Below are 11,637 nucleotides of genomic sequence, written 5' to 3'. Positions count from 1 at the left end.
TGGAAGGTCAATCGGCTCCTGTAAGGACAATGGAGGCTGTGGGCCACGGTACGCACGCAAATTTTCATTGTGTGGAGCGTAGTCTGCCTATAGGAGCAGCTCATTAAATAATCAGAGGACTTCAAGTGCTTTTCTTTCCGTTACCGGGAAACTATTTGGACTAGGCCATGGTGTCAAACTCACTTTAGTTCGTGGGTGACGTGCAGCTCAATCTCGAGCCACACCAGTAAACCGATTACATAATAACTTTTAATATTCCGAACTCCTGATTTACTCTCTTAAAAAGGCACGTAGGGCCTAATTCCCCGTGACCGTAAAATCATTTAAAGTCTTCCGAAATTAACGGAGATATCGACAAAATGTGAAGAAACAAGGGACGCAACACAATAGAGTAACATTTGTTTTAATTTGGAAAAAAAACAAAACAAAAAAAAACATTATCAACTGAAGTAGAAGTAGAACCGTGCTGCACTTTCATGTAATACCAATTTACACCACAAGATGACGCACTGGGACAATCAATCCCCCCCAATCAGTCAAGACATTAAAAATACTTTATTTACAGTTGCTAAGTAAACTGAGGTAAAGCTAAAAATAAATGGCCAGATAAAAACAACATACATCCCAAAATATTTCAACACACAGCGAGCATTTAGAAAACGTAATGTAGAAGTTCACAGTAAATACTTTGACCAGATCCTAATTTTATTTTATTTTTTTAAATCTAAAACCATCTGTCCAATAAGAAGATAAAACTTACAACAACAGAAGTTATTACTTCTTGTTAATATTTTTCTCACTTAATGGGTGATTCATCTTTTACATAAAATAAGTCATGCTCCAAGAATATTTCCAAATTGTTTTTTCCCACATTTGTGAGTCAGATCAAAGTGAAAAAGCACAAAAAACTTCACACGCAGATGGTTTTGTAATTAAACATACCAGTGTTATTTCTTTATGAAACAATGTGCCTATAGATCTAGAAACACTTCAGTTTCCATCCATTTTGTCTCCTGTGGAATAAACCTGGCCTCGACACACCAAGAATAGAAATGCATTTTATGGAAACAGAATGAAGTAATTAGGCAGCATAGTGGTTAGCACTGTCACTTCATAATAGGAAGATCCTGGGTTTGAACCCACTGGTTCCCTGGGGCCTTTCTGTGTGCATTTTGCATGTTTTCCCTGTTCCTGTGTGGGTTCTATTTGGGTAATAGTGGAATGAATAGTGGAATTGTACAGTGCTTTGAGGGCCCCGAAAAGCGCTATATAAATGAAATCCATTATTATTATTATTTGTGAACTATGCTTAAAAGCCAGGCCTGTGCCAGGAAACCAACCAATTTAAATGAGCTCTATCAATTGTGCCACGAAGAGTGGTGAAATATCCAGTCAGAATTATTCCAGACGCTTGTTGGTGGCTACCAAAGCATGTAGCTGAGGTGCAGTTTCTTAAGGCAGGGATGTCAAACTCATTTTACATCAAGGGCCACATACAGCTCACGTATATATCAGTTTTTTTACCCCCCACATACAGAGCGGTGAAACTCCACTTTCTGTCAGTGTAAAGACGTTTAATAAGAATAAATAAAGGAATGATAAAGAAATGCTGCTGTAGTAAATGAAAGAACTGTCAGCAGGACTTTATTTAAAAAATAAAGGAGAATGTTTATGTTACTTTATTACTGTAGTGTAGTATAAATGGTAGAAAACAGTAGTAAAACTAAAACATAGCAACTAAGAGTTTTTCCTCTAAAGTTATCCAGTCAGCTGGACTGGAGTCTTTGCTGGGCCAATTCTGGCCCCCAGGCCTTGTGTTTGACCCTTGTTCTAAAGGACATTTAATTATCAGTGGGTGTGCATGTATACTTTTGATCCTGTGTGAATTATAGAAAGTTTCAAATTCACACTTTTCCACCTAATTTTAAAGTCATAAAAGAAGTATGCTGTACGATGATTCCAGTCTGGAAAAAGAAGAGTTCAAATTAAAAGCCCAAACTAACCATGACGTCCATGAGTGGATGTAAACGTTTGACCACAACTAATTGAAACTAATCCCAACCCTGGAAATAAATACATAATTTCTTTGCTTTTTGACTTAATTAGCATTGAGATTAGAAATATATTATTGGTTTTACAAAAAAAAAAAAATGTTAGACATCCTGCAGCACAGTAAACTATATTCATCTTTTTAGTAATATCCAATAACAGTTGACTTCTGTTTATGTGCAGAAGTCTACCTTAAGTCAGGGTGCTGATTTTTAAAAATGCTATTCAGTGTTTTGTTTCAGTGTTAGACACAACAAATAGAATAATTTGCAAAGCAACAAACACTTTCCTGTATGATGTTATAGTGTTTTTGTTCTTTTAAAGAGCATCATTTTTCAGACTTATTTATGCTACTCTGAACTGAATATGTGCTCTACCAAACTGACTGCATATGCAATAAATGCAACAGCTTACTATAAAGGCCAGTTCTCTGCAAAAATTCTAATAAAAATTGAGAACTTTTGAAAATGTTTTTATTAATTAGGTGCAAACAAACTGGAGTAACCATGTAAAATAAGGTGAATGATTGAGTGTAATCTCCAAAACAGCAGCTCTCATTGGCAGCCTAGCACATAGTTTGGGCTGGTTGTTCCATATCCTGGGGACATGGCTTGCTATAGAAATGCCAGCCCAGTCCAGAATTTACCAGAGATTTAGTCTGTCTCAGTCTCTGCTGGTTTCCTGCATAATCCCAGACAGACTCCAGGAAGCCAGAATCAGGGCTCTGCAGGGGTCTTACCATCTGTTCACAGGACTCCTTGTTCTTTTCATGACCTGTTTGTTGTAGCTCAGATGCCTTTCTAAATGCACCCTGTGAGGACTGAAGAGTTATGCACATTTCAATATAGTTTAATTTTTATCTGACAAAGTCTAAGCAATCCTGTCCCTAAACCTATTTTATTAGCTTGAGACTCTACAGTTTAAACATGTGTAACTAAACGTGTTTTTAAAGAATAAACTGGGAGGCTTGAGTCTTTGGTTTGACTCCTTAGAAAAAATATTCCACATATGATTCCTCCTCTAGGCCTTTCACGTGAGTTTATTTCAGTAATTATTCAAGACTGAGGGAAACAACTGGTAAATGATTGAGCCTGCAGCTGAGACAATGAGCTGCTAAAGAAGTCTGCTCAGATTCTTTCTGACTTGCTACCTCAAATAATAGAAGTTAACATTTTTCAGATACAAAAAGAGTAGATGTTCTTACCAAGACTTGAAAGCAGTTTTAAGCAGTCAAATTGGGTAACAATAATTTCCTAAAAATCACAGATTCATGTTCTGACCTTTGGAAGCAACGAAAACAGACCCCACTGCCCAATTTTGGATTCATTAGACAAAAAACAAAACAAAACAAAAAAAAAACAACCCCAAAACACTAGTTTAAAATGGCAATTGATTAATATCAAGGTCAAGCTATCAAAAGCTTAACATTGTATGTTAGACAGGCATTTTTCTACCTTTTTTATCTTAAGCAAAGGAGTATAAGTGCAAATCCTTTCCTTGTAATAGGATACTTAACATGAATGCACAAACACCGTTACTCAATTAAAATAGCTGAGTACATATTCCTCTTCTACAGAACCCAGTGGTTCAATTGATTTAGGATATTTTAAGCCCAGTGTTCTTAGGCCAATCTGCAAGACAATCTGCACCTCTATAACTTTTTGTCCGGCGCCATAAGCAAGGAATTCAGTCTGCATGGTAGATTTCCTTCATTACGTAATATGATACAACAGAATGAGAACAAGGGAGCATGGTCCCTTCAGACTGAACTGTTCTGTTTTAGTAATCAAAGCTGACTAAAGCTAAATACTGATAGATGCAGCTGATCAAGATATGTCACCTCACTAATGTTTCAGAAATATAAATCAGTGATAAACTGACTCAGATTTAGTTTAAGTTACAAACACAGCATACTTCCTTGTGCAGCCCTCATTCGTATGCTGGCTCCTGAAATTGGCACAGAGTCATCCCAAGTTTGACAACTCAAGTTTTCAAGCAAAATATGTTGTTACCAAAACGCTCCAGCAGAGGGCTGAAGAGTGATACATAACTGATGCAGATCTGATGTCTCATTGGAAGGGGCATAAGTGTGAGTGTTTATGTTGGATTTGTTTTTCTCCTGTTGTTACATTGGCTCAGATTTTGGACACACAAAAAAATTAAGAAAAAGAATTCATGGTTGTTCACAAAGTACACAAAGTCATACATCAAGTCTGGGAGTTAAAGCAAGAATCCATAAAAGGGGTACATTAAATCCAAGGTAAACACACAGAGCACAAGCAGACAATCAGGAATATATAACATAAACAGAAGGAAACAGAAGGAAAGAGGAATATATGCGCACTGGCCACTTTGTTAGGCACACCTGTTTAACTGCTTTTTACTCCAAATAAATAATCAGCCAACCACAAGACTGCATTTACACTCAATGCATATACAAATATAGACATGGCCAAGACAACCTGCTGAAGTCCAAATTCAACATCCGGATGGGTAAGGTGGTTTCAGTGACTTTGGATATGGCGTAGCTGCTGGTGCTGGTTTAAGTATTTAAGTGTTTAATTATTTAAGGACCTGCTGGGATTTTACCAAACAGTGCTCTCTAGGGTTTGCAGAAAACAGTTTGAAAAAGATAAAATATCCAGTGAGCACCAATTCTCTGTGTGAAAATGCCTTATTGATGCCAGAGATCGGACTCCTTTGAGCTAATAGGAAGGTACCAGTAACTCAAATAACAACTCATTATATACAGAAGAGAATCTCTGATGTACAACATGTCAAACCTTGAAGGAGATAGGCTATAATTCATACAGGTTCACCAAAATTATACAAGAGTAATTTGGAAAAACCAGACCTGATGACATTTGTGTTACCTCACCTGAATGGTAAGGTCAGAATTTGCCATAAACAACATAAAAGCATGACTCCATCCTGCCTTGTATTTACAGGTCAAGTTGTTGGTAGTGACATAATGGAAACAGTATTCCCATCTTCTGGTGGCTGCTTTCTGCAGGGTAATGCACCATATCACAACGCTCCAATCATCTCAAACCTATACTAGTAAGCTGTACCTAATAAAGGGGCCAGTAAGTGTAGCAGATAAGTGTGATTAGTGATGACAGTCAGGTGGGCAACAGGTGAAACTGATGAGGATGAGGGATACAACCACAAAGGAGGAAAAAGGAAGTAAAATACAGCAAAACTAACTTTCAAAGTAAAACTGGAAAAAAAAAACTAAAAAAAAAATGACAGACAAGACGGAGACAGGGGAACTAGAAAGCAGAAGAAACTAGACAGAGAAACATTTTTTTCCTAGTAAAACAGGAATATATAACATACTAGCAGCACACATGGTACCAAAAGGGATCTATATGCATGGCTACATTTATGGAGAAATAAACCACAGAGACACATGCTGAAGCCTAATTTGCACTGGAAATATTGCACTTGACTTAATGTCACGAGAACCACAGGCGCTTTTCCGTCATACAGGAAGATGAATTGGATGCAACAGTGGTGCATGTGCGCTCACATATCTCTCTGCTGAAGCTTAACAGCCTATTAGAGAATAATTGCGCTCCAACTGCATTAACTGGGCGCACCGTGTGTGCAGCAGTAAAACCTATAGAGAGCAGAGTCCTGTCCCGAAGTGGCAAGACTCTCTGGCATGGCTCCTTGCAGGCAGCAGAGTAAGGATTGGGTTGTATTTTTGGAAGGGTGTGTGTGTGGATTGGTCGCCTTGTTAGGTCTGCTAAAATATTTCCAACAGCAGCGACTGTCGGGAGATAGCTGGGTGGCAGGGACAGGGGGAAAGGGGCTTTTCTCTGTGGCCACCTGGTAAAGCCATGTAAGATCCCTGGCTTTTCAAGACAGAAACAATTCCGATTCAGTAACCGGTAATAGGATCCAAATTTGCAACGAGGTATAATTTATCCTGGAGGGAATCTGTGGAGTGGGTAGTTAATTAGCTTAATCGACGAATCCAATAAGACAGTGGAGTAATCCGGAGAAAAGAAGGGAGGAAAAACAGAATAAAGTGTGAAGTGCGCCCCGGAGCTTCATGGACACGCTCAGAAACCCCCAAACCAACTTCCAAAGAAGAAACCAAGTTCAGCACTGAGGGTATCTCCTGCCAGTTTTAATGTCAGGTGAAGGTGAAGTCAGACTAACGGAGCTCTTATCTTTAGACAGGTAACAGAAAAAAAAATCAGCTTTACTTTCTGTGCGTTTTTCTGCGGTGAGGAATGAGTGGAGGTCGCTTTGAGTTTGATGACGGTGGAGCTTACTGCGGAGGCTGGGAGGGGGGCAAAGCCCACGGCCATGGCATCTGCACCGGACCCAAAGGACAGGGCGAGTTCTCGGGCTCCTGGAACTACGGCTTCGAGGTGGTGGGAGTCTACACCTGGCCCAGCGGGAACACCTACGAGGGATACTGGTCGCAGGGGAAGCGTCACGGTCTGGGAGTAGAAACCAAAGGACACTGGATTTACAAAGGGGAATGGACTCATGGATTCAAAGGGAGATATGGCGTCCGGATCAGTGTTGGCAGCGGAGCAAAGTATGAGGGGACATGGAATAACGGGCTCCAGGATGGATATGGCACAGAGACGTATGCGGATGGAGGTGAGAGTCGCATTAAATATGCCCACAACGACCAACAAGTGGGGGGGAAAAAAAACTTTGATGTTTTTATATTTTTCGATAATGTGCTGTTAGAAGTTTGATATGTGAAGTATTCGTTGTTTTAATTGAATATCACATATTTTGTATGCCATGTGTATCTAATAATTATCATTAGTCTGTAAAGGCTACTTCTTTGCAAGACTTGTATGATAGACTCGATACTTTAATTCGCAAATAAATGTAAGAAAATACTAAAGTTGCCACATAAACAGTGCAATGGAAAGCGAAATTATTACCTCTACAAAAATCTATACAGAAGGATAACAAATATACAGCAAAAAAAAAAGGGGGGGGGGGGGCACCTTATAACTGTGAAAAAGTGAAATATTCACATATATGCACTTTGTTACTATTTAAAGAAAGACGTGCACATTAAAACTGCCGATTCAGATATTTTAAATGGAGAACGCTTTACATATAGAAAGAGTACCTGAAAACCATTGTGAAATACTTGAGTATATGTACTTAGTTACCACAGAAAAGAGTTACTTATAGTCATTGAAAATGCTAATGTGCCTCTAAAGCTAGTGCTGATAAACGTATTACTCCTTAAATATAGAAATAATCAAATAAATTACCATTTACTGTACTACAGCAAGTAAGTACACATGCTCAAGCACATCCACTTATCTATGTTTGAGTACATCACTTGAGTACATGGCACTGAGATGAACAGATGCTTGTGGTCAAACTGCAGATTCATGTCTCAGCAGGATAATCGGGTTTCTGAATCTTTAAGTAAAACTAATAATAGATAAATGAAGGACTTGAGTATTTTTGTTACTGTACTCAGTAAAATACCGATTTAAATGTACATAGTTACTACTAAATAAAAAATAATGCTGCTGCTGTAGGTCTCTGCAGAGTTATGAGTATTCAGATTATTTTAATATTAATCAAGATGGCTAAGGGCAGCTAAGAAATATACTGTATATATTAAAACTGCAGCAGCAGACCACAGTAGGGTCAGAGGTCATCGTGTGGCTGAACCTCTTCACAACATTCCTCTCAATGAGGAAACGTTGCTAGTTTGAGGATTTTCAGTCAGTATTGCTGAGATTACTGATGCACTTGACAACTGAAAAGGTTTAGGTGATTCAACTTCTTGATGTGCTTTTAAAAGCTGAATTGAACACATCATGACCTTCATGGTTTTAACTGCTATCTATAGCTATAAAATAAATGTGAAGTCCTGAAGTGCAGTACTTTATTACTATTGTTCTGCTTGTAAATCTTGCAACATCAAAAGGAAACTCCTGCCAAGATTGTTGGAGACAAATCCGTGAGTGCAAAACAGACCGGCCTGATGAACTCGGTGGTCTTTAATGATGCCTCTGTAACAAGAAGAAAACACCACCCTGCTGCTGTCAGTCAAGAGGTGCTCAGAGTTTGTTGGAGCTAAAAACCCCTACATGGATGTTTCCAGTTTGTTACACTACACGTCACAGTGGCAAAATAAGTACTCAAAATTAATAAAAACACAAAAAGAAATGCCCTCAAGTCTACGTCTTACACAAGTAAAAGTACTAAGCATACAAAACGTGTAGTAAAGTGAGCAGTTGTGCAGCAGTACTAGTCCTCTCAACTGTTATACGTTGTATATTATGTCATTTGTATATCATTTATGAATGCGGCCACTGTGTTAACAGTGTATCAGGAAGGAAACATTATTATCGAACTTTGTGTGTGCATTTTTTTGTACACTTTCTCTGGGCGCTTCTCTTGGTTCTACTTAGCCCGTCAGCTCACTTACTTAATAAAATGAGTTAGACGAATAAAATTAATTGTGTTTGTACAACAGCAGTGGTTTCCCTCCTTAACCTCTGATTCATCAGCTTTGAGGTGCGGTGCGTTGGAAGATGTGGTTGGAGGCGGGTGGGTGTGAGAGCACCAGATGTCAGGATTTAATAATAGCCCACATATTTGGTGCCCTCTTGGCCTTGCAGGCTGAGGCCTCGCTGTCACTGTAATCCACACACATCAATTTTAGCATGAGAACAGACACTAAGATGACTTGTCAGCGAGGGTAGTACTGAATGAGATGTGTCACTCTAAAGATATCCATGACATTTTGGCAGAAATGAACGTTTAAACAACAGTCTCCAGGAGCGATAGCAGCTCTGTGAGCCTGGACTCAAATAGGCTAACAGGCTAATATGTTAAGAATGGCATTATTAACATGCTAATGAAGCTAAAGTGCTAAGATTTACTATTTTCACAATCTTCAATTTAATTTATGGTAATGCACTGAATCCCTGCTGTAGTGGGTGATGCCATTTGCATACTGTGAGCTGGTGTGTTTCCACTGCTGAACAGTAACTTCTGCTAAGACACAGAAAGGAGCAAAAACTTAAGAGCTGACTTTGAGTCAATACATTAATTGCAGGAGCTATGAAAGCATCAAATGCTTTTGCATTAATGTAATGAGCAAATTAGAGATGGTTGCAGCCTCTTAAATTATTTCTGAGCCATTATCCTTCTGCTAATCAATATAATGTGTTTATACCGCATATTCTTAACAGACAGACTTATCAAAGGTGTTGAAGTCTGTATAGCTGTGATGTTAGGTAACATTTCTCAGATAGTGAGCATCAGGATAGGGTATAAGATACAATGTAGGTTTAACACAGTGCATTCCTCCTTCATTAGCACAAAATACAGACGGCACAACAAATAAAAATCATACTTTTTTCGCAGGTGCTATTTACATAGCACACAAGCTATCTCGAGGTGCTTTATAATGAAAGATCAACATGATCACGCTGTGTGCAAGCACTGGGAGGAAGTGCTCCATTTTAACAGGAAGAGACCTCATACACACTCAGAATTAGGGAGCTACTGTAACTGACTGGTGAGTGAGTGGACAGAGAAGACAGAAAAGGAGAGACAACAAACAGTAAACAGGATGAATCACAAACTACAGGAGAGAATAAACAAAAAGAAAGAACAGGCGGCACATGCTGCTGCGCTTCCTGTCTGTCCATCAGGCAGGCTGTCACAGGGCTTCTCCCTCTTGGTAATTTCTCGACTGTGTCTTGATTAACTGGATTGTCTCACCGTCACGTGTGACTGGAATGTTTAACAGCAATCATTTCAAAATAAAAGCAAAAGAATCCTGTGCTTTCTGCCCAGAGTCTATGACAAAGTTCTTAATGATAGTAAGCTGTTCAAACCACCTTCTTGCAGTTCCAGTGGTTTTGCAATTGCTTGATCAGAAATAAAAGTGTACGAGGATGGGGAAGTCAATAAAATCTGCATCTCAAAATCTTAAAGTTCTATGAAAACTTCTTTCTAAGATCAAAAAGCATTCTTGAACAAAAGATCAGGGAGTCTTTGACCTGATTGTAAATGTCATTATGATTTCCAGTGTTAGTGGGGTCTGTCTTCTATGTCCATAAAAAGTGCAGTGCAGTCTTTCCCAATGTAGATGATTTGGTGTTGATTTCATCCTGATCAAGGTGGAAACACGTTTCTAGGGTTAAATGTAGTAACAAAATATTTACAACTTATTTTTTTAATGGTTTCCAGGTACATTTCAGGGTCAGTTCACTGGTGGGATGCGGCACGGCTATGGTGTTCGACAGAGCGTCCCCTACGGCATGGCAGCAGTTGTCCGCTCCCCTCTTCGTACCTCCTTGACCTCCCTTCGCAGCGAGCACAGCAATGGCACCGTCCTGCAGCAAGACGTCCCAATCATCACCACCACCAATGCCTCAGGTGAGGAGACACCCGTCGCCACTCCTACCCAGCTGGGACCGTCTCGAGGAGGCTTTGCCCTCACACTCCAGGTGGACCCTGGGGCTGTTAAAAACAAGAAGAAGGGCCTATTTCGCAGGAGCTCCCTACTGGGTAAGCTGAAGAAGTCCGACTCAAGCACATCGCTGTCCAGCCAGAAGAGCAAGATCAGCTTCCTGAGGCCGGATTCAGCTCTCAGCTCCAACGCCAGCGACACCAACTCCACAGTCAGCATTGGGGATGAAAGTCTGGCTGGAGCTGAGGATTTCCCCCCAGTGGAGGCTGACATTGACGCCACCACCACAGAGGTCTACATGGGCGAGTGGAAGAATGACAAGCGCTCAGGATATGGAATAAGCGAGAGGTCCAGCGGGCTGAAGTATGAGGGTGAGTGGCTCAATAACCAAAGACACGGCTACGGATGCACCACGTTCGCTGAGGGAGGGAAGGAAGAAGGCAAGTACATGAACAACATGCTGGTGAAAGCCATGAAGAAGAGGGTGATCCAGCTGAAGGGAACCAAGATCAAGCAGAAGGTGGAGCGGGCAGTGGAGGGTGCTCAGAGGGCTGCAGCCATCGGCAAGCAGAAGGCAGAGATTGCTGCTTCCAGGTAAGAAACCAGAGAGATCATTCTTCTCATGCCTTTTTTTTAAATCATATTTGGTCTATTATGGGTATTTTTTTCTATCCTCAGAGCAAAACTATGATTTCGACATGCTTCTTAGGTTAACTGGTGATTCTAAATTAGCCTCAAGTGTGAATGTGAGTGTTAGTGGATGTCTCCCTTACAAAGGACTTGTAATTTTTCTATGGTATATCCAGCCTGTTGTCCAGTTGCAGCTAAGATCAGCTTCAGCCCCCTGCAGTGAGGCTAAGCTGTCAAGAAAATGGATCGCTGGATAAATCTCCAGCGATCTTTAACAGTGGTATTAAATACCACTGAGGGTCGCTGGCTCTGTTGTTTTTGTAGAATTTGGCTACTTTTGAAGTATTTGCACAAGTGTATTTTTTGTCAAACTCGGCACAAACCCAGCAGATCAGCAGATATCGGTGCCTTCCAATTGGAAAATCCCATGTGGGTGCTTCAGTCTCCTTACAGTAGCTGCACATAAGCATGTTGCTTTGCACTACACCTGCACTCCTTCTCTTCTTTTAATGTTGTTTTTGACT

General features: G+C 40.1%; 1 protein-coding gene across 2 annotated transcripts in view; it reads left to right on the top strand.

Moving 5' to 3' along the window:
* Window positions 1-5,134: 5,134 nt before the first annotated feature.
* Window positions 5,135-11,637, top strand: part of jph2 (junctophilin 2) — a 29,778-nt gene continuing 23,275 nt past the window's right edge. For both annotated transcript variants that reach the window (XM_082518586.1, XM_082518585.1), the window contains exons 1-2: window positions 5,135-6,672; window positions 10,261-11,077. In XM_082518586.1, coding sequence (XP_082374712.1) covers window positions 6,294-6,672; window positions 10,261-11,077 — 1,196 coding nt within the window. In that variant the 5' untranslated portion in view covers window positions 5,135-6,293. The remainder of the gene's footprint in view (window positions 6,673-10,260; window positions 11,078-11,637) is intronic.

Source organism: Aulonocara stuartgranti, assembly GCF_965226115.1.
Source record: "Aulonocara stuartgranti genome assembly, chromosome: 20".
NCBI lineage: Eukaryota > Metazoa > Chordata > Actinopteri > Cichliformes > Cichlidae > Aulonocara > Aulonocara stuartgranti.
Note: the sequence above shows the minus strand (reverse complement) of the source record. Positions and strands in the feature narration are given on the sequence as shown.